General features: G+C 39.0%; 1 protein-coding gene across 1 annotated transcript; it reads right to left on the bottom strand.

The window, feature by feature from the left end:
* Window positions 1-37: 37 nt before the first annotated feature.
* On the bottom strand, window positions 38-26,637 carry CHMP4C (charged multivesicular body protein 4C). The gene is made up of 5 exons (XM_025871480.2): window positions 26,206-26,637; window positions 9,097-9,274; window positions 6,171-6,285; window positions 3,045-3,210; window positions 38-2,869 (listed from the first exon to the last, which is right to left on the bottom strand). The coding sequence occupies exons 1-5, from the start codon at window positions 26,393-26,395 to the stop codon at window positions 2,808-2,810; spliced, it is 711 nt and encodes a 236-aa protein (XP_025727265.1). The 5' UTR covers window positions 26,396-26,637; the 3' UTR covers window positions 38-2,807.

Below are 26,637 nucleotides of genomic sequence, written 5' to 3'. Positions count from 1 at the left end.
AAATGAATGAATGAATTGGGCAACATATAAATGAAATATAAGCCTTATTTTCCAGGTAGTGCAGACTTTACATATGTCACATTCAAGGAAACAAGTCTTACTGAAATATTAAGAATCATGTAGATCATTATTATGGATTCATAAAAGGTACAGAGTGTTACCCATGACCTTATGCTGAATCTGTTGGTTTATACAATATATTTTGGTTCCAAGTGTTTCATGAAGTCTGTGGCCAATTATTAGCTGACCATTATTGGAATAGAGACTTCAATGGACACATACAACAAAGAATACAGACTTCATAAAATTAGTTCAGAAAAGTAACTAAACAAACAAGTACAAGAATCAACAACAACAAACACTAAAAGTGGGTTATACTATTCAAATATATAATATTCAAAATGTCTTGTTTTCAACAAAAAATTGTGAAACACACAAAGGAACAAAAACGTACGGTCAACACACAGAGGAAAAAAACAAAAACAAAAACCCACAGTGGTATAGAATAGAAACTGTGCTTTAAAAAGCCCGGATGTTAAACTTACTAGATGAAGACTTTAAATTGGCTATTTTAAATATGTTCAAAGAGCTAAAACAATTTCTAAAGAACTAAAGGAAATGATTAAACTCTCCAGTTAAAAGGCAGAGATTGGTGAATGGATTTTTAAGAGCAATATCCAATTATATGCTGTCTACAAAGGACTCACTTTAGATTGAAGCCCAGGTACAGATTGAGAATAAAAAGATGGAAGAAGATATTCCATGCAAACTGTAACCAAGAGAGACCTGGAGTGGCTATACTAATATCAAAGAAAGTAGGCTGTAACACAAAGATGTTGATACTGAAGGGATGGCAGGAAAACCAGAGGAAACCTCTAACTTGTACTTGACTGGAGCTTGGGATAGAGCTCATGGCGAGAAATACACATGACGACAGGACCACGGTTTATTAAACTGTGTGTGTGTGTGTGTGTGTGTCCACGCGTGCGCACGCACATACACGTGCAGTTACCTTCCCCACAAATTTCCTCTACTCAGGAAGACCACCAAGCTATCCCTGCAAAGGCAGCAAGCAGAGGTTCGCAGGTGGGGGGGTGGCACCAGAAGTGCTCACTTCATTTGTCATTTGTCTCCCTCTCAGGAATCTCAGTCTAGTGCTGCCTGTTGTCCAATGTCTGTAAACTATTGTTTCGTGTATTTTGTCCAGTTGTCTAGTTCTTTGAGAGTGGGAAGTAAATCCAGTTCCTGGATTTCTATCATGGCCCAAAAGATGTAAAAAGTTCATAGTCATTCATTCAGTAAATATTTATTGAATACCTACTGTATATTAGGAACTGTGCAGAGTCCTGGGATGCACTATCGAACTGGAAGAGGCACAGTTCATGCCCTCATGGGGCATGAAGGGAAGAACAAAAACAAGTAAGCATTCAAGCAATATAAACCCTGATAGGTGATTAGAGAGAGAGCAGAGTACTGTGAAAGCATGTAATAGGGAGACTTGATTTCATCGGTGCAATCAAGAAAAGCTTCCCAAAAATAAAGAACATTTTAACTAAGATTTAAGGAATAAGTTTTGGTATGTGTGTGTGGACAATGGGAAGACTGCTAAGAACAGCATATGCAAAAGGCCTGTGGCAGGATGGACCCATTAGAGATCAAGTCCAACCCTTAGAGTTCCCAATGAAGAAACAGAGGCTCAGAGTTTATGACATGGCTGATCATACTGCATTAGCAGCAGAGCAGGGGCTGGGATCCAGGACTCTTACCCCCAGCTGTCGTGTTCTATCCATTCCAGTATGTAGCCCAGCAGATGTAGGGAATACTAGAACATTTTATATGATGACATTTGTCATTTTTATGGTCCATGACATATTATGGGCAATACATAATTTTGTCATTTATTTTCACTTAAAAATAATTATGACCAAAATTTTATTCATGATATACTTTTAATTGCCTCTATTTTTATGTATTTACAAGGAATATGCCATAAAGGGTAACTAAATGTACAAGAAAGCACAGAATAGAAAAAACATGAACATTCACACATTCAGCACGCTGAAGCCACAACAGCATCATGATGGCCTGGGAGTGTTAACATGGCTTCCTAAGTAGCTAAATTATACCCAGGAGATCCTCGCTCAGCAGTGTAAGCTGTTAGTGCTCTCAAACATTTTGGGAAATGCATCCATTGCCCCATTCCAAGCTTCATTGCCATAATAAATGTCAATTAAAGCTCCTGTAAGATTTTAAACTGCAAAACTCAAGTGCAACTACTTGTGTATAGACTCACACAAGACTTCCCTAAATGAAGTGTCTCCTACAAGAGACATGGTATATTTGCATTTACCATGGGATAGATATGTTCCAACAGATACACACAACCAACTTGCATTCACTTAGAAAAGAAAGTTATTTTCTCTAGCTATCAACACAACCCTTTTACATGGCTTATAAACTGTTACATGTTTTATATGTTAATAGAAATCCATTTTCTTTCAACAAATGTATAGAGAGCACTACTATGTGCCGGGACTGGAAATACAGTAGCATGTAACAAGATAGAATGCCCCATCCCATCAGCATGGGGAGATCCTCCAAGATGCTAGCAGAAAGTCCCTTTCCATCCCTGACTGGATGTCTACACATGATTCTTTATAACTTTTATTTATAAGGCTTAAAAGACAATTACTCATCCAGTGCAAATATAAAACAGGGTCTTTGTTAACTTCTGAACATGGCAAAAACATTTTTTTATGTCTTATGTACAGCTCACTGATTTGGGTGTCAACGAATTCCATTTTAGTTTAAGTAGCCCAAGCTGCCAATTGTTTGATATCATCATCCTCTTCTGCCCTCCTGGAAGACGCTGGAACATAAAATGGATAAAAATTAGCAAGTGGTGACATTCACACCTGCAGGTTTGCATATGGATATTAAAAGGTATATATTTATGAAACAAAAAATAAGTGCTAAAAGGGATCGACCTGGCTACTTATTTCAGGGAACTATCTGACCACAGGCAGTTGAGGTGGGTGACAGACCTGCTCGGGATCGATGTGCAGCGGAGGACGCGCCTGACATTCTCCCTGGCATTCTATCCGGCTGTGCTGGGAGGGAGGAAGAAGGCACATTTGGAAGCCGGATATTTGTCATCTTCTTATTTAATTCTTCCTGCTCCAATTCTTCAAGTTCTGCCATCAACTCATCCTGAACATAGGAGAAAGAAAGAATTATGGAATTAACGTTTCAAGAAGTGGGTTTCCTCAAACACGATAATAAGAACATCTGCTACCCAATTGATATGTGAGAACCCAGTGAAATGGAATATTTATTTTAAGACTAAGTCTTTTTTGCAACACTGAGCAATGATTAAAAAATGAATATTTTGGGTTGTGCAAATTTGTCATAGTTAATCTTATAATACTTCAGTAAACAGTTATTCAACTAATTTGTGCTAGCTGAATATATAACCTCCACAGTTTCTAGGAAGTTTACACCTTGCCTGTCATTTTCCAACCTATCTTTTCCTTTCTACTGTAACAAATTAAGAATCTGTAAAACTTTAATTGGAGCAAATATTTTCATCTTGGCTAATGCTTTTGAAAATAAAATAATAGGTATAGCAAAACCATAATGTACAGAAAGTAAAAAGAATCAGAGATACTACGGTTTCTCTGTAAAATTACCAAAGCCAATATAAATCATGCTGTGTTGTTTGGGTTTAGAAAACTTCCAAGTCAACCTAGGTACACTGAACTTCCTTCTTTTAGCTATAGTCTCAGAGAGTCTGGTTTAATTCTAAACTGTTCTCTGCCTGAAGAAACTTAGACAAGACCAGTTTGAGACTTTAAAGGCATAAGTCACCTTATGTCAGATATGAGATAACTGCAGTAGTTCAGATCTAACTGGCTCCATGAGTACTCAGGTAGAGTCCAACCCCCCCCCCCCCAACTCTGAGAGAGGTTGGGAGTCGAAACTAAACTTGTCATTATGAGGATTCTAACACTGTCATTATTAGAAATGACCTAAGGCGCTCTTATACTCAACCAAGGAGATTCTTTGTTTATTCATTCATTCATCATTGAACAAATTTATTGAAAGCTCATTCGTGGTCAGGTGCTGAGTTCAATGCTGGGGATGAAAAGTTGAATCAACAGTCTCTACACTTAAGGAACTCATTATCGAATGTGGGAGAAAGGTAATAAATCATTATCTTATATTAAAGTGAGAGTAACAATACCCTGGGCCAAGACAGGAGATACCGAAGTCAACCACAACATCTGATCAAGTCAATTTATACCAGATGTGCAGCAAGCTTAACGATTGTCTGACCACTGTTAAATCTACCTCATGAAAAGGAAATAAATCCTAAAAGTGTATGTCATCACTTTCACAGGCCATGTGAAATAATATGGCCAGTGTACTTGTGTGCTTTAGGTTTTCCACAGGCAATATGAATAAAGTGCCCTCAGAATGAATACTCTGATGCCTACTTCTGCTCACAAAATAAATGGGAACAAATATAGTAAATACAGTAATGGCAGCACACACCATCTACACTGAATGGGTGCCCAGAACTGCCGATAGCACTTGATAGTTATCAACAGCACCGAGAAGATATTGATATTTTCTCTTCAGCAAATATGACAGAATAATCATCTCTTCCATCAATTATAGACTTTGAGTACCGAACACTTGTTCACTAATAAAATAATTTTAGAATTTAAGAAACTTCAGAGATAATCTAGCAATACAGCAATTTTTCTTTTACAGATGAGAAAACTAAGGGTCAGAAAAGTGAAGAGACTTACACAAAGTTGAGTAACAAATGGCAGAACCCAGATGTCCTTGTGAGCCCAGAGCCCTTTCCACCGCATCGAAATGCACTCATTAGATGCTTATTAGTCTAACCAGGGCTAGGCAACATTTTCTGTAAAGCACCAGATAGTGATATTTTAGGCTTGCTGGTCACATACAGTCTCTGTTGCACAGCCTTCTTTGTTTCTATTGTTATTGCTCTTATTTTCTGCAGTCCTTTAAACATGTAACATCCTTAGCTCAGACACCATACAAAAAGACCACGGGAAGGATTTGGCCTAAAAGCCAAATTTTCTAACCCCTGGTCTACACCATTTGGGGAGGGGGGGGATACATATTTTTTATTTCAATTCCAGTATAATTAACATACAGTGTTTTATTAATATCAGGTGTGTAGTATAGCGATTCAATAATTGTAGGCATTACTCAGAGCTCCTAATGATAAATGCACTCTTAATCCCCTTCACCTGTCTCAACCCCTGCCCCCATCCACCTGCCCCCTGGCAACCACCAGTTTGTTCTCTATAAGAGCCTGGTTTTTTGTTGTTGGTGGGTTTTTTTTTTTTTGTCTCTTTTTTTTCTTTGTTTTGTTTCTTAAGTCCCACATGTGATGGTCTACACCATTTTTAAAAGTTGTTGACACTCGTTCCAAATGTTTCAGGTTTCCATGGAACCACATCCTACTTAGTAGATACATCATTTTTAATACCACATAGATGTAGGAAGTCAGATTCTTTCCCATACTAATCAGAGAACTGGAAACATTTCAAAACATATAGTAGTCCTACTTACGTGTGCTTTGAGTAGAACAATTGAAATTCACAGTACAGACACTACCATTATAATTATAGTCTTTATTATTGGATTGATTAATCTAAATGGAATGTGTGTGTTAATAATGCCACTCTACATTTATTTTGTCTCACAGCCTGGGTAATAAACAGAGGCAGACTAACCTCTAATTTAACAACTACATGATATGTCTGTTCCTTGCAGAGTGACACAATCTGCTTTGTTTTGCCCAGATGTGTGAGCACTTGATTCCTTGTAATGGTGCCATTTAGGTTTCAACCATTAAAAGTCACTAACTCTACATAATCACATGCTGCCTTGCTTTAATAGCTGAAAACTTAATTAGGGGGTGGTTTGCTAAACCATATTAATCTTTCTTTTAAAACAGGGTTACCAGCACTTCATTTCCCCCTTAAGACAAGTACATCACTAACAAATATCACTTATTCTTTAATGATATTTAAGAAAATATTTAAGAAACACCGCCAGCTATATATGGGAGGAAGTTATCCTTTTCAGCAACCACAACACTCTGTTCTTTACACTGTGTTACCTACCTCATCAAAGTCATCACCAAATCCAACCCGCTGAGAAAAGGCCTCTGAGATTTCTTGGGCAATATCCTGCTGCTCTGTGATCTCTTGCATCAAATCATCTATTTTGTTCAGATCCCTGGGAGATAATATACTATTGAAATCTTTTAGAAGTTTACTTTAAAATTATGAGTTTAGATATAATCCCATATGAAAAATGAGTCAATTTAATGTAAACTCTTAGTTATTTCAGTAGGATAACAAAATTTTCTGGTGATAAGATTTATCAACTTTAAAAATAACTTGCATTTCGGGTGCCTGGGTGGTTCAGTTGGGTTAAGCAACTGCCTTCAGCTCAGGTCATGATCCTGGAGTCCCAGGATCCAAGTCCCACATCGGGCTCCCTGCTCAGCAGGGAGTCTGCTTCTCCCTCTGACCTTCCCCCCCTCATGCTCTCTCTCTCTCAAATAAATAAGTCTTTAAAAAAAATAAAAATAACTTGCATTTCAAGAAAATTAATAATCCTATATTTGCACATGTATTTTAAATATCTGATAAATAGCCATTACATTTGGGAGTCACTAGAGACTAAAACTAACAATATTTGTAGATGCATTTTGAAATTTTGACTGGTAGGTAGGGCATATGTAGAATTTAATAATATATGCTGCTGTGTATCAAGTCAGCAGGAAATGGTGCCATGGACCACCAAGGATCACCATGACCAAGATAAGCTGTGGCAACATTGAACAGTCACTGACAGCAGCCTTTTAGAGAAGCTGGACTCTGGAACCAGAGATTTTTCTAGAATGCCTCATGGCTCTGAGATCCTGACTCCCTGAGGGCTTTCCCATAGGTGCTGATGCCAGAGGGAGAACACTAATGAGAACAGGGTGAGGCCTAGGAAGTTTCTAGCACCTGAGCGCCAACCCCCACCCCCGCCAGCCCCCTGGACCCTAACCACCAGCCTAAGCTGTCAGGGTCTGAAGGCCAGGATCTGGACTGCTTCTCTACCACCCTGTCTCTGAATCATTCCTCCAGCTCTGAAACTTGGCCAAACTGACGGAATACCAGAGAAGTGACAACTTCCCTTATTATTAAGCAACCTAAACACTGAAACTGTGACTCCCAGTGGAATACTTTGCAAGTTTCCCAGACTCTATATATGGGAAAAGCCAAGAAGTTTTACATAAAAAGTTTTCTTTTAGCATCCTCCTATCATCCCTTATTTCCAATTATTATAATTACATTTATAACAAATACACAAGGAACTTATTTATGACAAGGAATAAAGTCTGGGCCTGAGATTGAATTTTTCTCAAAAGGCATACAGTGGAATGGGCTGCTCAACTACCTGGGGTGAAAGGCTGTGATTCTGTGATGCAGTTAGCACCCCGCTTATAGCAGTGAGAGAGGATTTTGACTCTGATAATGACTCTAATGATCTTTCTGAAGCTGTCAAAATGACATCTGATTGTCAATGAATTATCAAGGCAAGAAAATGTCAGCAAAGATGTCTTCACTGGCCCCAGCCTCCCACTTTCCCACTTTTCCTATCCATGGACACTTGTCTATATCCCTCAGGCACTCATTGTTCTTGTGCATCTTTGACCCAGATGTCACTCTCATATCCAATCTCAGGAAAGGATCAGGTCCCAGGCATAGATTTCCTAGTGTAGATGTAAAGCAAATTATCACCAGCCCCACTACCACTATGAATATTGACACTGAGGGCTTACTCTGTGTCAGAAACTATGCTAGGTGTATTGTATCTAGTATCTCACTGACTTTCACAATGACTACACAAGGTAAGTACTATTATTATCTCCAATTTACAGCTAAGGAAATTGAATCAGGGAAAGGCAAAGTAATTTGCTCAAGGACAGCTGGTAATGAAACTGGAATTATAACTCAGAAAATCTGACCTCAAATCCATCTCATAGCTATTATTCTAGGTCAGTGTTTCCCAAACACCTGTTAGTATCAGAATCACCTGGGGAACTTGGTGATAAAAACAAAAAGGCCCAATCCCTACCTTTCTTCAAGGAGCCTGGGCATCTGTGTTTTCTTTTGTAGTTTTCCAGGTTTGATAACCAAAGTTTGACAACCATTATTTGATAATTCTAACACTCTCGCACATGTTGACATTTAGGCCTTTTTAAAAATATAGTGTGATTCATGGAACACTACATCAAAAACTAATGATGTAATGTATGGTGATTAACACAACAATAAAAAAAATTAAAAAAAAATATATAGTGTGAGGGGCACCCGGGTGGCTCAGTTGGTTAAGCATCTGACTTCAGCTTAGGTCGTGATCTCGAGTCTTGGGATTGAGCCCTGCATTGGGCTCCCTGCTCAGTGAGGAGTCTGCTTGTCTCTCTCCCTCTGCCCCTCCCCCTGCTCATGCTCTCTCTCTTTCTGTCTGAAATAAATAAAATCTTTAAAAAAATTTTTAGGGTGCCTGGATGGCTCAGTGGTTAAGCGACTGCCTTCAGCTCAAGTCATGATCCTGGAGTTCTGGGATCGAGGCCCACGTCAGGCTCCCTGCTCAGCGGGGAGTCTGCTTCTCCCTCTGACCCTCCCCCCTCTCATGCTCTCTCTCTCGATCTCTCACTCTCATTCTCTCTCTTGCTCTCAAATAAAATCTTTAAAAAAAATTTTTTTAAAGCCTATAGCATGAAAGTGGTGGAGACAGGTGGAGTATCAGACACTATTGAGACAACTGGGAAACATAAGGGCAAAATGAATGTCTTCATTTTCTCATGGTCTTTTTTTTTTCCTAGTCTAACTTCTAATCTTTCTTTGATGGGGCATTCCATTCCAACATGTCAAAAAACATCAAATGAGTAACTCCATTCCTGCCAAAATCATCATATAGCTCCAAAGGCTCTTCTCAACATTGAGGGAATTTATGACTTGGAGGGAGACCAAAGTCAAAGTCACTCACATGTTTTCATGAACCGCTTTCATCGCTTTTGCCGCAAAGCCCATGTTTCTTAACACCTCAGTGTTGGTGTGTGAATTTTCCAGGGCTTCTCTCTGGAACTCAATCGTGGAAAGTGTGCCATCAATCTGAGTGAGCTGCTTCTCAAACCTCTTCTTTCTCTTTAGTGCCTGCAATGCAGCTAAATAAGGGAGAAGCCACATTTATAAGGAGAAAGCCCAAGCCACTTACTCAAGAGACATTTGCTCAACACCAACCATAGACTCAGCATTCTTGATCCCTACAGACACCGAGGATGCCAAATACAGCTGACAAACTACACTAACATTTGTCCTTTCAATCACCTGCACCAACTACCACTCCCTCAAACATTTTGCTATTCTTTTCTTCCAAAGATCTGGCAAGAGGATGAAAGTGTCAGTTTTCATATTCCATTAAAATATATCTCAGAAGTATTTCTGTCAGTATAGGATTTTAGAAAAAGAATAGACAAAAATATGAGTAAAAATCATGCAGTAGAAAAATAAAACTTTAGAGGAAGAAAAAAGTCATAGTAACTGTCTATTCTAGCCCAATTTCTTTATTTCAGAGACAAGCTAAGTTATGTGACTTTCTTGAAGGTAGACAGTGACTGGCAGCTGGAACCAAACCTAGGATGATGAGGTTCATGTCTTGGTCTAAAATGATTATGAGACGGTCAGCAAGTTTACATCTAACCATGAGCATCCATAAAATCAACACTGTTAGAGTCATACTCAAGGATTAGATGGCATGCTGGTAATAGAAAAGAGTGTTGCTTTCAGCGAAATATCAAAATACCCTCCTGTTTAGCTCTTTACCTGCTTCATTTGAAAAATCACAAAACTGAGTCTTTTTGACTCTGGCACTCCCGCCAAAAAAAGACCTTAAAATAGGAGTTTTGATAGGGTATTTAAGGAGAGTGAAGGAAAACAGCAGCAGAAGAATGTTAATATAAACATAATTAAATGGAATTGGCAAAAGAACTCCAAATAGCTTTAAGGTTTCAGAGTGAAGCACGTAAGTTACTGCAACAGAGATCTGAGAGAAGGGTCTCTTTGAACTCTGTTTTGATCGATTTATTCTTATAATTCCAAGAGATTTGGTTTACTTATTCTAATGCTTTTTGTTTGGTGCACAAAGACTCATAGTCATTACAGTTTCTTGTCAGATTTTACTGGCATCAATATGAAATATTACTCTACGTCCCATTTAATCCTCTTTGCCTTAAATTCCATTTTGTTTTATATTAATGTTTTGGCTTTTTGTTACAATTTGCCTATAATAATTATGGGGACCTCTATTTCAAAATTGTTTTCCATTTGCTCTATTGCACCTATTACAGATAGCATATACTTGAATATGTAGTTTGTGTGACTATTTTCAACCCATTCAGATAGTCTCTATCTTTTAATGTAAGATTTTAACTCATGTTTATTTATTGTGATAACTGATACGTTACCTAATATCGTCTTTTTATTATCATCTTTTTGTGTTTTCTGTTGTATTTTTTGTTTACTTCTGCTGTCTTATCTTTATGTATATTGATCAAATTTGTTCATTTTCCCCCCTTTAATTTGTTGGACAGTTATATATACTAAATTTATTCTCCTGGGAATACTCTTATATTTTAAAAAGACACATACAATTGAGTTTTCTATCCACGTTGAAAATTAATCAGTATTGATAATTTACTGTTCCCAAATAAGATTCCTTTCTCACCCCAGACCTTCCAATGTTTGACTGAAATAACTGCAATTTTATTAGTTCTAGATGATTACTAGCTGTTTTCACTATCCTTTCAACTTTTAAGGAAACTTTTCTTAACAATTGCATTAAGTTTGACAGATTTTCTTACTAATGATTCTTGTATCCTACATCATCCTTTCATGAATATTTTTACTTTGCTGGAATAAATATTAAAGTGGGTTTTTTTTTTTTTCCAGAAAAGGTGCATAGATATAAATTCTCTAAATACCTATAGGTCCAAAGATGTCATCTTGTTTCAAACTTGAATAATAGTTTGGAATTGTTTTTACAGAACTCTAGGTTTAAAATATTCCAAAAATTTTAACTATTCCATTGTCATTGGGTAATCAATATTCCAAAGTTTGATAATAATATTATTTTTATCCCTTTGTAGAAAATTTGTTAGCCTATTTCCTCTTTGGAAATGTTTAAGATTTTCTTTTTTACCTTAGAGTTATGAAATTTCACCAGCATAGGGCTAAGTGTGTGCCTTTTATTTTTTGCTTCCCCCAACTAAATATTCGGTGAGTTGTTTTTTTTTTTTTTTTTTTCTGAAAAATTAAGTCTTCCTTCAGCTTGGGGAAACTGTATTCTTTAATGTTTTTTATTACTTCTTCCCCCTCCATTATTTCTCACTACTTTCTTCTTATTTTTTTCTTAAGATTTTATTTATTTGAGAAAGAGGGAGAGAGAGAAAGAGAACACAAGAGAACATGAGCAGGGGAAGAGGGAGAGGGAGAAGCAGGCTCCCCACAGAGCCTGAACCAAACCCAGATGCTTAACAGACTGAGCCACCCAGGTGCCCCTGCCTACTTTCTTCTGAAATCCCTATTTATTTTTGTTATTTTTTTTTTTGAAATCCTTATATGATGGATGTTGGATTCCTTGGCTCTATCCTCCAATCTAATAATTTTTTGTTCTATGTTCTGGGATAATTCCTTAACTTTATATTCTGAATTACTAATTAGTCTTCAACTACATTTATTCTACTTTTTTACCCTCATTTGTTTTTAATTATGTTTTTCAATTTGTAAGACCTTTTTCTTCTAGTGGCTCATTTTTATGGCAGCCCATTCTTGTCTTATAATTCAATAGCCTCTTGAATCTCCCTGAAGATACCAACACAAGTTTTGTCTCTAACATTTTTTATTTCCTACATTATCTCTCTTCTCTTGGGTTTGGTTGTTTGCTTTGCTTATCTTAACCCTTTCTTGCAATTACCTTTCATCAAAATTCTTTTGAGTCTGTGTTAAAAGCTTTCATTCATAAATGAAAGACTAGAATAGTTAGTGTAAGTAGCTGGGCTTCTTGCAGTTACATAAGTGTGTTTTCCCAGGAGGTCTTGAAAGGCAAGGTTGCCCGGAAGCTCTGTAGAAGTGGGTGTGGTATTCCAAAGGAGGGAGCAAGTAGATGGACTTGACAAAGAAAGGCTTTTTTTTTAGGTGTGGAACATTGTTCTCTATCTCCCTGGTGAGTGGTAACTATCTTCCCATCCCTCCCTGCCCACTGTGGAAGTCCAGGGTTATCAGGTTCTGCTTGGCTTCCCTCTCCAGGTGCAAAAATCACAACTGAAGTCCCTGCTAAATAGCACTGACATTTATTTAGAAAACAGTTTTTATTTGCTTAACCTGTCCTTTAGGAAAGAACTAAAACAATTTTTAAAAAATTATCTGCGTAAAGGCCTTTCTATGATATCACACAATATCCCCTGTAGAGAGGCTCATCACATTAATGACCAGAGCTGTGCAAGGGCTTTCCCCCCGACATGGGAAGAATGGTCAATTGAGCCCCCATGCTTACACCCTACCTGTGGATCCATATCTACTGCTGCATTTATCACACTGTATTATAATTATTTGTAAAACCTATTGTACCCCATCTCTACTACACCAGTTATAAGCCCTTTGAAGAAAAATGTAGTATCCTATTCTATTTCCCCAGTACCTGGCCCAGGTCCTGGCACACAGCCAATAAAATACATAACAAAAATTAACATTGAGTATTTGTGATATGCCAAACTAGTGCTAAGTGCTTTATGTGAACTGTCATTAACTCTCACAAAAACTCCAAGAGTAGATGCTATTATTGGTCTACTTTCCAGAAGATGAAATGAATGAATATTAAATAAATAAATCTGGTAATTTTGTAAAAATAGAAATGACAGCATGGTAGGGGCGCCTGGGTGGCTCAGATGGTTAAGCGTCTACCTTCAGCTCAGGTCATGATCCCAGGGCCTGGGATCGAGCCCCGCATTGGGCTCTCTGCTTGGTGGGGAACCTGCTTCTCCCTCTCCCTCTACTGTTCCCCCTGCTTGTGCTCTCTCTCTCTCTCTATCAAATAAATAAATAAAATCTAAAAAAAGAAAGAAATGACAGCATGGTATAATAGAAAAAGTATGGCCTTCAAGGCCAGAGTGTGACTTCTGTCAACAGGAAGAAGCAGGAACTCTAGCAACAAGGCAAGCATTAAACCTGATCTACCGGAAGCAACCCCGTAGGCTCGGGTCCATGGTCACCCTGCCCCGTCTCCCACAGCTCAAAAGAAGCAAGAAATCTGGATTTGCATGCAAAGTCCTCCAAATTTAAAATCTGACTTCCATGTTTCAAATCACCTTGGGTGAGCAAACCCAGTGATTTCTGCAGAGCTGGATCTGGCCCCAGGACACCGGACACCTCCTGTGACTTCTGCCTGGCACAGGATGCTTCTCCCAAACACAAAGACAAGAGCCGTATGTTCCAAAGAACCAGGAAATATACGTGAAGAGTCTCCTCGTGAGCTGGTTCTCACATGAATGATGATACCTCAGGCCCACCAGGAGTTAGACGGGCTTTGATTTTGTTTTCTAATACACAATTTGGGAAAAGAAAACAGCTGCCTATTTTCAAAGACAAGGAAAAAATATTGCAAATTTAGCAGTGCTCCTGATTTGGCAAAGAAGGACGTTTTCAGAGCCATGTAATTTAACCTGTGTAGGAGGTGCAATTCAATGTTCAAACTCCTGTATGTGCTTTTAAGCAGCGGGTGAGACCTGGAGAGCATTCTTTCTAAAACAAAGGAATCTACTGTATTCTTTTGTGGTGGAGAAACAGCCAGGGGTTTTGTCACTTCGCTTCAAAGTGACGTTCCTTCAGCAATGGAATTGCAGAACAATGCCCTGTATGGACTGCTGTTAAGGATACATGAAGAGTCCTTACTACTGCCCAGTGAGCATGGCGGCTGAAACTTAAGAATTACTCACTTGAACCAAAATTCCACCAGCCTTAAGTCACTTTACTCCACTACTACATGGCCAGAGGAGGAAGGCTTTCAGTCACCTATGAAAAATGACTAGAAATGGCAGAAAAAAGTTACAGTTTCATTGTTCATGTAATATATAGGGCATCTTGGTTTTAAAGGTCAGTCTGTTCTTCACTCCTTGACAGCATATACATGTGTGCATTGTTAATCCATTAGTTGGCAAAAAAAGAAGAACCTTTTAGAAACCATCATCTCTAGTGACGATGGACAAACCCGTGTGTGAAATATGAAACTGCATTATGACAGCTCTTCTCTCTACCAGGAATGGATGATCTTTAGAGAAGTCCTAAAAGATGGGGCCTAGAAGAAAAATCCCAGAGAGTGCTTGAGAGACATATGTCACACATAATTGGTCACCTCGTCTTCTGCTTTTAACTGCAAAGTGTCATAATCATGTTGTTTTATTTGAGACCCTTTAAGGTGAGCCCTGTTCTTACTCACATACAAATCACTTCATTAATTAAAGAATACCTTCTATTTATGGCACCTTGCTTTAGTTCTTGAAAAACACAATCTGAATAAGCATCATTCATGGTAAGCATTCTACAAATGGAATGAAAACAAAGTGTCTCTGTTCAAAGTCACAGGCTAGATTGAAAACAGCTGGGAGAATACTAGAAAATTGTAAGGTTCATTTGGCCCGGACCACCCCATCATGAATTTCCCTGGCCTTCTTCAGTTTAAGAAAATATTCTCATCCATTCATGTCAGCCAGCCCAAGAATATATACTGAAGATCTACCATGCGGCCAGTACTATGTTAGGTACTGCAGGGACAAAGAAATAAGACTATAATCTCAGAGGGTCAAATACAAAGTGGGTGTTCAACCACTTACTCATCATTGAAGAAGCATTTAGTAAGCATCCATTATCTTCCAGAAACTGTGACTGCAGATAGTAACGTGTGTAAGTTACATTTCAGTAGCTGAGGAGACACAGAGGGAGAATAAAAGGGGCCATGTAGAAGGTAGGTGGGTGCACAGAGGGAATGGACAAGCTCTCTCTGGAGGGTAAGGGAAGGTGCCACAGAGGAGGCAAAATGGATGAAGCCTGGGTGACGGTCTACACGTAGATGCAAACAGCAAACATGACGCTCAGGAAGGAGCACAAATGATAAAAGGTGTCATAGGATGGATTCCTCCTGGATATAGGATATAGGAGAAGCCAGAAACCTTAAACCCCAAAATAGAGCAATTCACACCAGCTTGCCACACTGACTGGATCTTATAAGTAACCTCCATATTTTCAGAGGTCTCACCAATATTAAATGTCATAAAAAGGGTAAAGAGCAAGCTAAAAGACTAGAACACAGCAGTGATGTGGCGTATTATACAGTGGCACAGCAGATGCCTGAGAAAACAGTAGAAAGGAAGGAGATTGGAGAAAGTAAATAAGAGATATTCTGAGGAAAAGGACATTAGGAAGCGGAATAGTGCTGTAAGCAAGCCAGTAATGTTGGACTGAAATCTGTAGAAAAAAAGAGAAATGGTGATTGATTAATATTCTAAAGTATAAAAGATTAGAAAGAGGATAATTAGCACCCTCTCCCATCTCCAGAAAGATAGGAAAGGACAAAGGAAGTTAAATGACTTTCCAACAGAAATGACACAACTCTTTTTTCTAAAAAGCTCACAGCTACTTTTGGAGATGAAGCAGTTCTTACCACCAGGATGTTGCACAAGAGATTATTAAATCTGAGAGTGAAAAGTCATGACCAAAAAGTGCTATCAGCCTTGAGTTGTCAAAAAAGGAGGAATGCTTGCATAAGACTCATTTTATATATCCACTGGAATTCTTATTTCTTATAATTAATTGCTTCTAAGGTCGATTGCCAGGCAAGTTGAATTAACCTGCTATTGGAACAACATACCAATGTAGTAATTAAAATATACTTGATATTCTTTGTAAAAACCCAATTAAATGTTTGACCAGGCAGAATATATAACTGACTCAATGGATGAGTTTTTTTACTGGCTACTGGTATTATTAGTAATCTCACACATTGGTAACCTCCAGGGCCTGCTACTGCCTAAAATGTAGGGAAAATAGTATGAGTATGAAACTAGCGAATGTTAAATAGAAAAAGTCCAAAATAGCAATTATGCTTAATTCTAGAGGGTAGACATATGCACCTATAAATGTAATTCTATATTGTGTGGGTACATATATACATGTGTATATGTACCTGTGTGTATTTATATGTGTGTATATGTGTGTATGAATATGCACATATGTATGAATGCGTATATACATATGTACGTATAACACAGTTCTATTTTCTACTTATAGGAAGTATTCCTTGTTCATATGATGCACCAATATCTCCTACTACTGTATCCGTGGCTTACAGGTGCTCCTGAGAACCAACAAACTATATCCCTACAGCGCCCTTCAACTCTCACCGCCTATGATTCTATGATTATTGCCTTGAGATCCTATGATCAACAAATCATTAAAAATATATAGCTCCTACCTTCAAGACCACTATTCCTATTTGAAATTCTTTAAGAATAGGTTTACCTTGCAATGGGTGATGAACTACATTATTCTTTAACTTTGCAAGTTTAAGTGGCTGAACAATACTCAACAAATGAAGGTAGTTTATATAAATAAAATTTTTCAAACTGCTCACAAAAAGATAAACCAAAGGCTCTTATATATGTGATCTTTAAAATATGTATAAACTGGTTTAATATAATTATAATATCTTTTCTTGCTGCAGTTAACAGAGTATAAGTTTTGAGTCAGGATAATATCTTTGTTCAAACTCCAAGGTTATATTGACTTTCACTTACACGTACTAAGTATATGGCAAGAATCGGTCATGGAATTTGCACTGCTCACTGAGAAAGGCCTATTCAACAATGTTTTTACTGCTAAAGCAAATAAGACACACCCATTATGGATATGTAGCATATAACACTATATGAAAGAACCAAAAAGATTCACCAGAAATTCATATTTAGAGAATAAAATGTCAAAAGTGTTTGTCGAATATTTGGTTGCAGGATTTTATTCCTCTAAATTTATATGTGAGCCAAAGGTAAAAGTATACCTTTTATTTCATTTAACCTGGATGGTTGACATTAAATTTTAATTTTCAAATATTTTAACTTCTACTGCAAATATCCCCAACTCTTAACAGAGGATAATCATCTTCTCCTTTCCTGTCATTTTTATACCACCATTCTTGTTTGCTTGCTTTTGGGGGGTGGTTTTGTTTTGAGGGTAGTAATCACAGCATTGGCATTTAAGTTACTAGGTCACTAGATTGAGGGAGAGTTGATAGAGGCTGCCCAGAGCAGGTGACAGTGGGGCTTTAGCGAGACCCCATCCTCTCACTGGAAATACCCACAAGTTAGAGATACCTGGGAGAAGGGCTTAGCAATGGGCTCAAAGATTCATTGGTTTGGGTTTAGGAGCTCTCACTGCTTAGTCCAAAGCATAAACTTTGGACTAAGTCCTAAATATTTCCAATAAGCAATTCCCTATTAGAACCATTTGTTTGAGGTAAGAAATCAAGATCTCTGGTATAGGAAAGTCAGTTATTCAGGAAATAGATTACTATTTGCTTTATATTTATTCCAGACTCTTGCTTTTTTGTTCCTCCTCCTTCTGCAAACTTTTAAGCCAATTGTGTGTTTTTTGAACTTCTATCAAACAATAGTCAAAAGAAAATAGGAGAAACTAAATTACCAGTTTGTACTAAAAGTTCTGGTTATAGTTTACTAAGACAAAAGATTGAAAATGGAGTTTTAAAAAATAAATCCTCAATATTACCTATATACTTTAAGTACCTGTGATAATTTTGTTCCTTAAAAGTACAAATAGAGGGGCACCTGACTCAGTCGGTTGAGCATTGGACTCTTGATTTTGGCTCAGGTCATGATCTCAGGGTCATGGGATGGAGCCTGTGTCAGGCTCTGTGCTCAGTGGGGAATCTGTTTGAGATTCTCTCCCTCTGCCCCTCCCCCTGCTGTGTGCTCTCTCTCTCTTTCTTAAAAAAAAAAAAAATCTTAAAAAAAAAGTACAAATAGATTCACATGTACTTAAACATATTACAAAAAAATGAATCCCAAAATAAGTCACTCTCGCCTTTTCCAAACCTGATTGCCAAGCAAAGCACTGAAAACTTAAAAAATTCAGTATTAGACCTTGCCTTATGTCTCATTAGACTATCATGCATTTGTCCCATTTTCTTGAAAATGAAATCTGATCTGAAATTAGTAGTTCTAAGTACTGAGAAACACACAAGTAATTCTAAGTACATCTGAGGGCAAGCTTACAATGATCTCCTGCTATGGTTTCTCAAAATGTATAAATCATATGACTTTGGCATAATCATGGTGTTGATAATAAATTTTCTACCTTGTTGTGGCTAATTCAATTAACTGCAAAATAACATATATCAAGGAAAATTGTATTCTTTGTATAATGTAAGTATTTTGTGAAAAGCTCTATTATCCAGCTTTGTGAAACTTAAATGAAGAACAATAATATTGACTACTCCAGAATATATAATGCTGCTCCAAATTCATGAAGAGGAAAAAAAAAAAACAACAACAAAACTTGATGTAGTTACATAACACAAGAAACAGTACCAATTACCCTTCTATAAGTAGCTACAACACATCAGCAAACTGTCAAAATCTGTGCCACAGATACTTGAAAGAACGCTTCTAGAACAGAAACACCCTACACTCTAGTTTCTGAGAAATTAGAAAAGAAGACCATGATAACTAGAAGCCAATATAAGTTCACAAAGATGAAAAATATCAAACTAATCTCATTGGCCTGTTTTCTTTGGATTACTAGATGCTGACTCAAGGAAAAAACCATAGACCACCTGCTAGCCTTCTAACATTATGCACATTGAAATCAACCAGAAAGGCTTGAGTATCACAATCCTGAACTTATCCCAGATTTCTCAAAATAAAATCTCCTGGCGTGGCATTTTAAAAAGCTCTCCAGGTGAATCTGGTGAAGCTAATATACTCTCAGTTCATAAATCAGCATTTGTGAAGCAGAGGGTGTGTGAATATAGTTTGGTTTTAGGAATATAATCCACAAGGTATACTGAAGCATTATAAGGGAAAAGAGAAAAAGTTGGAGAAATAAGATGATACCAGCTAGAAATGTAGATCAGGTATCTTCATAGCTAGATGAATAACTTAACTCACTGAGTGCTGATCTATCAAATTGGTAATCATGCCTTACTTGAATCCTAGATGAAATGTTACTATAATGTAGAGGTTATCCTGGAATGAAGTCTCTAGAAGCATATCATCAGGGTCTGTCCTTGGGTTCTGTCTTATTCAATATATTTTAACAAAGACCTTGACAGGAAAAAAAAAAGCTGTTGATCCAATTTGTGACTGGTTCAACAAAAAGAAATAGCTCATACATAAGACAGTAAAATTAGAATTTTAAGACTTAACTGAAAATAAGGATATTTAAGGATATTTAACAGAAATAAATGTAAAATACTGAATGCAAGCTTAACATATTGATTTAAATGGGGAGACGGTAAATCCGGCTGGGATTTTTCACTCTTTCCAAATCCACTGGGGAAAAGCAACTGATCCGCATCTGAAAAAGCACAGGCAAACTGAGGCTGTATTAACAGAGCAAAAGAGATAAGAAGTCCAGGACATTCTGCTGGTGGTATCTAAGTGGATGCATGAGGATGTAAGTCTACTAGGATCCCTGCCAGGGCTCAGAGGGGAAAGGGAGGTAGTAGGAAAGTGAGAAGTTTTAATACTACAGATTAAGTGAATAGACTCCCAGGGCCCATTCAGATATTTTAGGTTTCCCCACCATGGGGTAAAAACCCCATGGGAGTTCCTGAGGTTGGGGGAAAGAAACTGGGGGTGAAAACTGAGGAAGTGTCACATTTCCATTGATCTATGTTTTCCAGAAGAGGGAAGAGCAGTTGACTGGAGAATAAGACCTGACTCGCATATGGGTTCTTAATGCCCCAGGAATAAAACTTTCTTTTCGGGATGCCTGGGAGGCTCAGTCAGTAAAGCAGTTACCTTCGGCTCAGGTCACGATCCCAGGATCCTGGGATTGAGTCCCACATCGGCCTCCTTGCAGGGAGCCTGCTTCTCTCTCTGCCTGCCGCTCCCCCTGCTTGTGCTCTTTCTCTCTGACAAATAAATAAAATCTTTAACAACAAAAAAACTCTTTTCTCTGGCCCCAGAATACACGGAGTATGGTACAAAAGAATCAGATAATCAGGGGCACCTGGGTGGCTCAGTTTGTTAAGCGTTTGCCTTTGGATCAGGTCATGATCCCAGAGTCCCTGGATCCAGACCCATGTCAGGCTCCCTGCTCGGTGGGCAGTCTGCTTCTCCCTCTCCCTTTGCCCCTCCCCCCTGCTCGTGCTCACGTGCTCTCTCTCGCTCTCTCGCTCTCTCACACACACATTCTCTCTTTCTCAAATAAATAAATAAAATCTTTAAAAAAATCAGATAATCAGAGGCAAGCAAACACTCTAAGATGATGCTTGGTTGTAATTTGAATACTGGAGAACTCTGAGACTCTTCAAAAGGACTACGGAGTCACAGTACCATGTGAACTTCCCTCAAGAAAACTAATTCAGGCTGGCTAATGAGGATCTGTCAGAAGCTTCAGAAATGTGTCTTCAGCAGGAAACAGAAGGGAGGTGGGTAGATATTTCTCATCTGGGTCCCTGAGAAATGGAGGAGGAAGGAAGCAACACCAAGCACGGTGAGGGAAGAAAACAGTAGAGGGTTGATGTTTCCAGGTTAGCAGCTCACCGAATACTAAATGCCTCCTCAGTTCCCAAGCTTTAGTGGGCATCAGAATCACAGTGTTATCTGTTCAAAGTTCAGATTTCTGGACCCTACACTCAACCTACTATGTTAGAACTTTGAGGGGGTCCTTGTGAGTGCACATTTTAACAAACACCCTCAAGGAATTCTGATGCAGGTGATCTGAGGGCCACATTTTGAGAAACTCTCTTTTAAGAAAGAAGGTCACCAGGTAAGTGATATCTCCCAAGGGAGCTTCCCTCCATCAGGGCCTTCTGCATTCTGCATCAGTCTCTTATTACCTGAGCCATGCGTGCTTTGCCCCGAGTACTTTGGCAACAAAGCTGATACCCAGCTGACACAGATGTGATTCTTTTTATACAGAAGTCCTTCTGATCCTGTGTCTGAGACTGAAGAATTCAACTCCATGATGACTATAATAAAAAGCAAACTTAAGAGCACAAGGAGGTTTGTACACTAGGTTAAAACAATGCGATCATGCTCACACCCCCAACTCCAAGGAAGACCAAGTCTGCATCATGACTCTGAAAACAAATTCAGACTTGCCAAAAAAATAAAAATAAAAATGGAAATAAAAGATCCCGGGCTTTGAAGTGAGCTGGCTTACTCAAATAAAAGCCTCTCTGCCTTAGGGTCTCATTCATCAGCTACCTGATGAAGAGTTGGAAGGGCCTCAGCTGCCAGGTTTCACCAGAATCATGTATAATGATACTGAGGAGGGTTGTGGCCAAATTCACTCCTTCCTAGTCTCAACCTTTCATCTCGCTCAGCCCACTTCCTACAGCCTGAGGCCTATGGGTAACCCAGACTGGATCCAGCCCCTCCATATAATTACATATTTGACGTTCCTGCTCAGCCTAGGACAAGGTAAGGAACAGAGGCACCTAGGATGGAAATTTAAGAGGCCAATCACTCTCAGGGTCACACAGGTGTGTGCTAGGGGTCTCTCTCACCTCCCCCTAGACCGGGCCCTGGGAGGCAAACCTCAGCACAGTAAGGGGTAACTGAGAAGTGCCTGAGGGAGTTGAGGTCACAGAACAGGAGATACAGAGAAATGACTGCTGTCCTCAAATATGTGAAGGGTCTTCACATGACAGATGGAGTGCATTTATTCTATGTTATTCCAGAAGACAACAAAATTTGGACCACCAGTAAGTGGAACTTAGTAGGAAGCCAATTTCAGCTGAAAAAAAAATTACTGTGATTACAATGGCTGCTAGTCCCTGGTTATCCCAGTGAAGTACACAAGTATCAGCACCATAGATGCCATGTGAAAAAAAGTCAGGAAGCATTTCAAGACGAAAGGACCATGTATTCCTAGCTTGTTAACATTACTATGGATTTAAGTTCCCCATCCTTAACCCTGGCCACAGGGAAGAATCGCCTGGGGGCATTTTTTTTTTTTTTTTAAGATTGATTGATTGAGAGAGAGAGTGTGTGAGTGAGCAGGGAGGAGCAGAGGGGGAGAGAGAGGGAGAAAGAATCTGAAGCCAACTCCACACTGAGCATGGAGCCCAAGAAAGGGCTGGATCCCACGACCCTAATATCTTGACCTGAATGGAAACCCAAGTCAGACGCTTAACTGAGTGAGCCACCCAGGCACTCCCTGGGGGCACTTTTTAAAAAAGACTGGTGCCTGGGTGCCTGGGTGGCTCAGTTGGTTAAGCGACTGCCTTCGGCTCAGGTCATGATCCTGGAGTCCTGGGATCGGAGTCCCGCATCGGACTCCCTGCTCAGCAGGGAGTCTGCTTCTCCCTCTGACCCTCTCCCCTCTCGTGCTCTCTATCTCTCATTCTCTCTCTCTCTCAAATAAATAAATAAAAAATCTTTATAAAAAAAAAAAAGACTGGTGCCTGAGCCCCAGCCCAGTCAATTATATCAGAATCTATGGGGTTGGGACCTGGGCATCAGGGTGACTTAATATACAGCCAGGATTGAAAACTGCTCTTGATGACAGTGCTCAAAAGAAAAAGATTAAGTGGTTTGCAAAAAGTTTGCTTTTCCACAAAGCAGATGACCAGTTATAAACAAAGGGTAATCTACGTAAATTGCATTTAAAAAATCTCTGACCTCCAATTTTTTTTTCTTTCTTCTTTTTCTAATATGGCTACTAGAAAATTTTTTTATTAGTTTCAAAGGTAGAATGTAGTGATTCATCAGTTGCATATAATACCCCGTGCTCATTCCATCAAGTGCCTTCCTTAATGCCCATCACCCAGTCACCCCATCCCCCCACCTCCAAAATTGTTAACCAAATTATAAATCTCATTCCAAGTGTTAATCTTTTAGATCAACAGGGCCTTTAATATCATCCGTGTTGCAAAGCCAGTTTGGTCGTGCACACTCAGGTTCTTTTTGGTAGATTACGGTAACTACCAAAGAAGTTTAAGGTAAGAATTAGCCATGCCTGCCCAACTTGGTATGAGATACAGTAACAGCAAGTTTCAGACTAAATTCTGCATAAACAAACATACACTGGCAAGCAAAAACAGTTTGTTAGCTTGTCCCATTAGCTCAATGAAGTCCTGACTGGACATCCTTTCAGGAGCTCCAATACACCCCATATGAAAGGCTCATTGAAGGCAGCAACATTCCCTGATAGGGTGTTGAGCCCTGTGGGAGGTGCACTCTGTCAAAAATACACTTGAACAAAGAACTGGACATGGCACTGATCTAAGATCAAGCTTCAGGTACCCTTCCCTTCTAATGTTAGGTTAGTTATACACCTAGTAGATTTTTATCACCTGTTCTTACAATGGGAAGCAAGGAGGTGTCTCTAAACTATTTTAGCCAATCAACATATTTAGAATATCTGTAATTTCACCAATGAGATTTCATTTCTAACATTTATTATGCTAACTTAGAAGTTACTTGCTTTACCAATAAAACCCATTTTTGACATTCAGAATGCTGTCAAAACTTCTGCTGTAGAAAAATAGGTCACTGAAGAATTTGTAGTGGCCAGGACTGTGGCCCTTTCTGATACAATGCTACTTGACCATTCAACTTACTATTCTTGGCAGCATGCTAGCTGACCAACCATGTCTAGAAGTAAAACTTTAACTGCACATATATTATGTCACTCAGATTATAAATTACAGCCCTTATAGCACAATATACAGTCCTGTATAATATATAGCCTTGTATAACACAAGGCCCATTTTGTACTAACTATATTGGGCCTGATAACACTATGAATGTGAAAGAAAATATTTCTTGGTAGCTAGTGGAAAACAGAAACTATGTGTATATTGAAGTTATCTGATTTATTTGGAAAATGCTGATATTGACAGGGTTTCTAATACATGGGCCTGTAAATGAGTTCTTTCCATAGCTTAGAATACAGACGAACTCATGCTAAGTAGCCTCTTTCTACTCCCAGAACCACTGTAGAACCAGGCCTGGGCTAATAGCAGTGAAGTTCCCAAGGATAAAGGATAAAGAATAAGTGGCTTTTCTAACCTCAATTGGTTATTTGCACATGATACATGCATCTGTTACTTCTCTGATTTAAGGAAGTTAGATTGATGCTCTTAAATTAATGTTCTCTTTAATTTTGGGGGGTCTTAATAAAGCCAATTTGTAATATATACTTTAGTGCACTGCCAATTGGAGAACATTTCCGAAAAAAATCAGTAAAATGTATATTACCTTATATTTTTGTCTTCCAAAAGCAAATCTACATTTTCTCCACTTCCTAGAAGCAGATGTTCAATTTTTAAGATTTTTTAAAAACCAGTATTTACTGAAGATAAAGCGATATACAGACCAGAAAGGATGACAGAGAGACATCCCTTGACAGACATTATGCAAATTTCAGAGTGCATATCAAACTGAAGAGGAAGAACAGAGAAGCAGAGCTGCCCATGACTTTTTAGCAGGCCATAATGGCATGGTATCTCTTTAGAAATTGCCATTAAATAGCTCCCCAAAACATTTTCAGACAGAAAGTAAAAATAGAAACCAGCATTTAACTGTAAAACAGGCTAGAATGTCGGAGCAGAGCAGCGGCAGAGAAAAATGAAACTTGGCCTTTTTATCGTTGGTGGTAAGTGGACACAAATGTATCAGGCATGTGGACACAAATGTATCAGGCACATTTTTTATGGGAAACAGCAGGGTTTTCAAGGTCAGCTCCAGAAGATGTTATTCCTTTCCTGCATTAAACAATGGCAGCGTCATTTAGGGCTAAGTAAATCTTCCCAGGGCTTTGTTATGACTAAAGAAGCCTGACTTGTGGATGCAAGTTCAGGGTTAGGTGGTGGGCAGAGTCCTGGACTGCAGCTTCTATTTGAGTCTGCCATTACAAAACCACTTTTTTTTTTCTAGTGTTACAAGACCAAATCATTTCAACCTTTCCCTGGGTTTTTATACGTGTCACTGTGCTGTTACATCTATTCTCTATAAAGAGAGCAGTACACTGAAAAAACCAATTAACTCTGGAAAATAACAAAGGGTTCAAGGTGCGACAGGAGCACCAAGAATTCTTACTGGTTCAAAGTCCCTTGCGCAGTAAAAACCAATGATACGAAATATAATATTTAGGTCCCTGACTTTTTTTTTTTTAATAATATCTCAACTGCAGAACAGCCAACTAAACTCGTCAATGGCTTGGGAGCAAGGCAAACCAGAACATACTAGAATATACTTCACTGGAGATTTCCAGGCACGTTAAAATGTGTGATTCAATATATATAAACACACAACGGAAAACTTGATATTTGAGGTCAGCGGGGCTGGACTAGGGTAAGGCAAGACAGGAGTCAAATTTAACGGGGAGGGGCAAAAAAGTCAGTAATCAAGATAAATAATATTTTAATGTTTTTAAAATTCAAAAATAATGCAACAGAATTCACGATGGACAAAATATCACATTTTTTAAAAAGAAAGTTAAGCAAAAATGTGCCTTGTAGAACGACATAAGAGCCAGAGGTAAAAAGAAAAAAAAATCAATAATACCGATTCTGTCTTTATTTAAAATTTTGATATTTTGTTATTATCGTTTTTTGAATTAATTCTGAGCTTTTTTGTTGTTCGGCCTCATTGGAACTCCCAAACATTTTGCCATCCAGTATTATGCCTTGTTCAGCTGACTCAAGTTTTGGCCCTGGGGGTCAATACCAGTTCCTAGAAAGGCTGTGGGAGTAAATCTGGCCTCCTGGGGAACAGGTGCTGTGGGCCGGATTGTCCCCAAGGAAAGCGCTGGAGGCGAAGGGTGAGAGCTCACTCCTGCGGCCAGACCCCAAGCCTACCTCGCTTATTCTGCGTGCCGTGCTTCTTGGCCAGGGTGAGTTCCCTCTGGATTCGATTTTCCAGGTACTCTTGTTTCTTGCTCAGCATCTCTTCGGTCTCCCGAAGTCGGGCCAGGGCCTCCTGGGGGCTTGGAGCAGCTCGGCTTTTAGAAGAGCCTCCCCCTTTAAAGAACTTGCCCAACTTGCTCATGGCTGTGGATTTGAGGGGTGAGCGGTCCCGGGAGTGTCTCAGGAGCTCCCCGGGCCGCGTCGGGGTAGCAGGTAAGCGAGATCGTCCTCTGGTCTCGGCGCGGGGGGCGGGGGGCGGGTGGAGGCAGAACTAAAAGGCAGCGCTCCTGGGAATCAACAAGTCTTCGGGGGCAGGTGACACAGACTCCTGGGCATTTCCTGGCGGCCGGCTGGGCCCCGCCCCTCGGCGCGACTGGGGCGGGG

Source organism: Callorhinus ursinus, unplaced genomic scaffold (assembly GCF_003265705.2).
Source record: "Callorhinus ursinus isolate GAN/ISIS: 27379988/994484 unplaced genomic scaffold, GSC_fseal_2.0 scaffold5, whole genome shotgun sequence".
In the NCBI taxonomy this organism is placed as follows: domain Eukaryota; kingdom Metazoa; phylum Chordata; class Mammalia; order Carnivora; family Otariidae; genus Callorhinus; species Callorhinus ursinus.
This window is presented reverse-complemented; position numbering and strand designations above follow the sequence as displayed.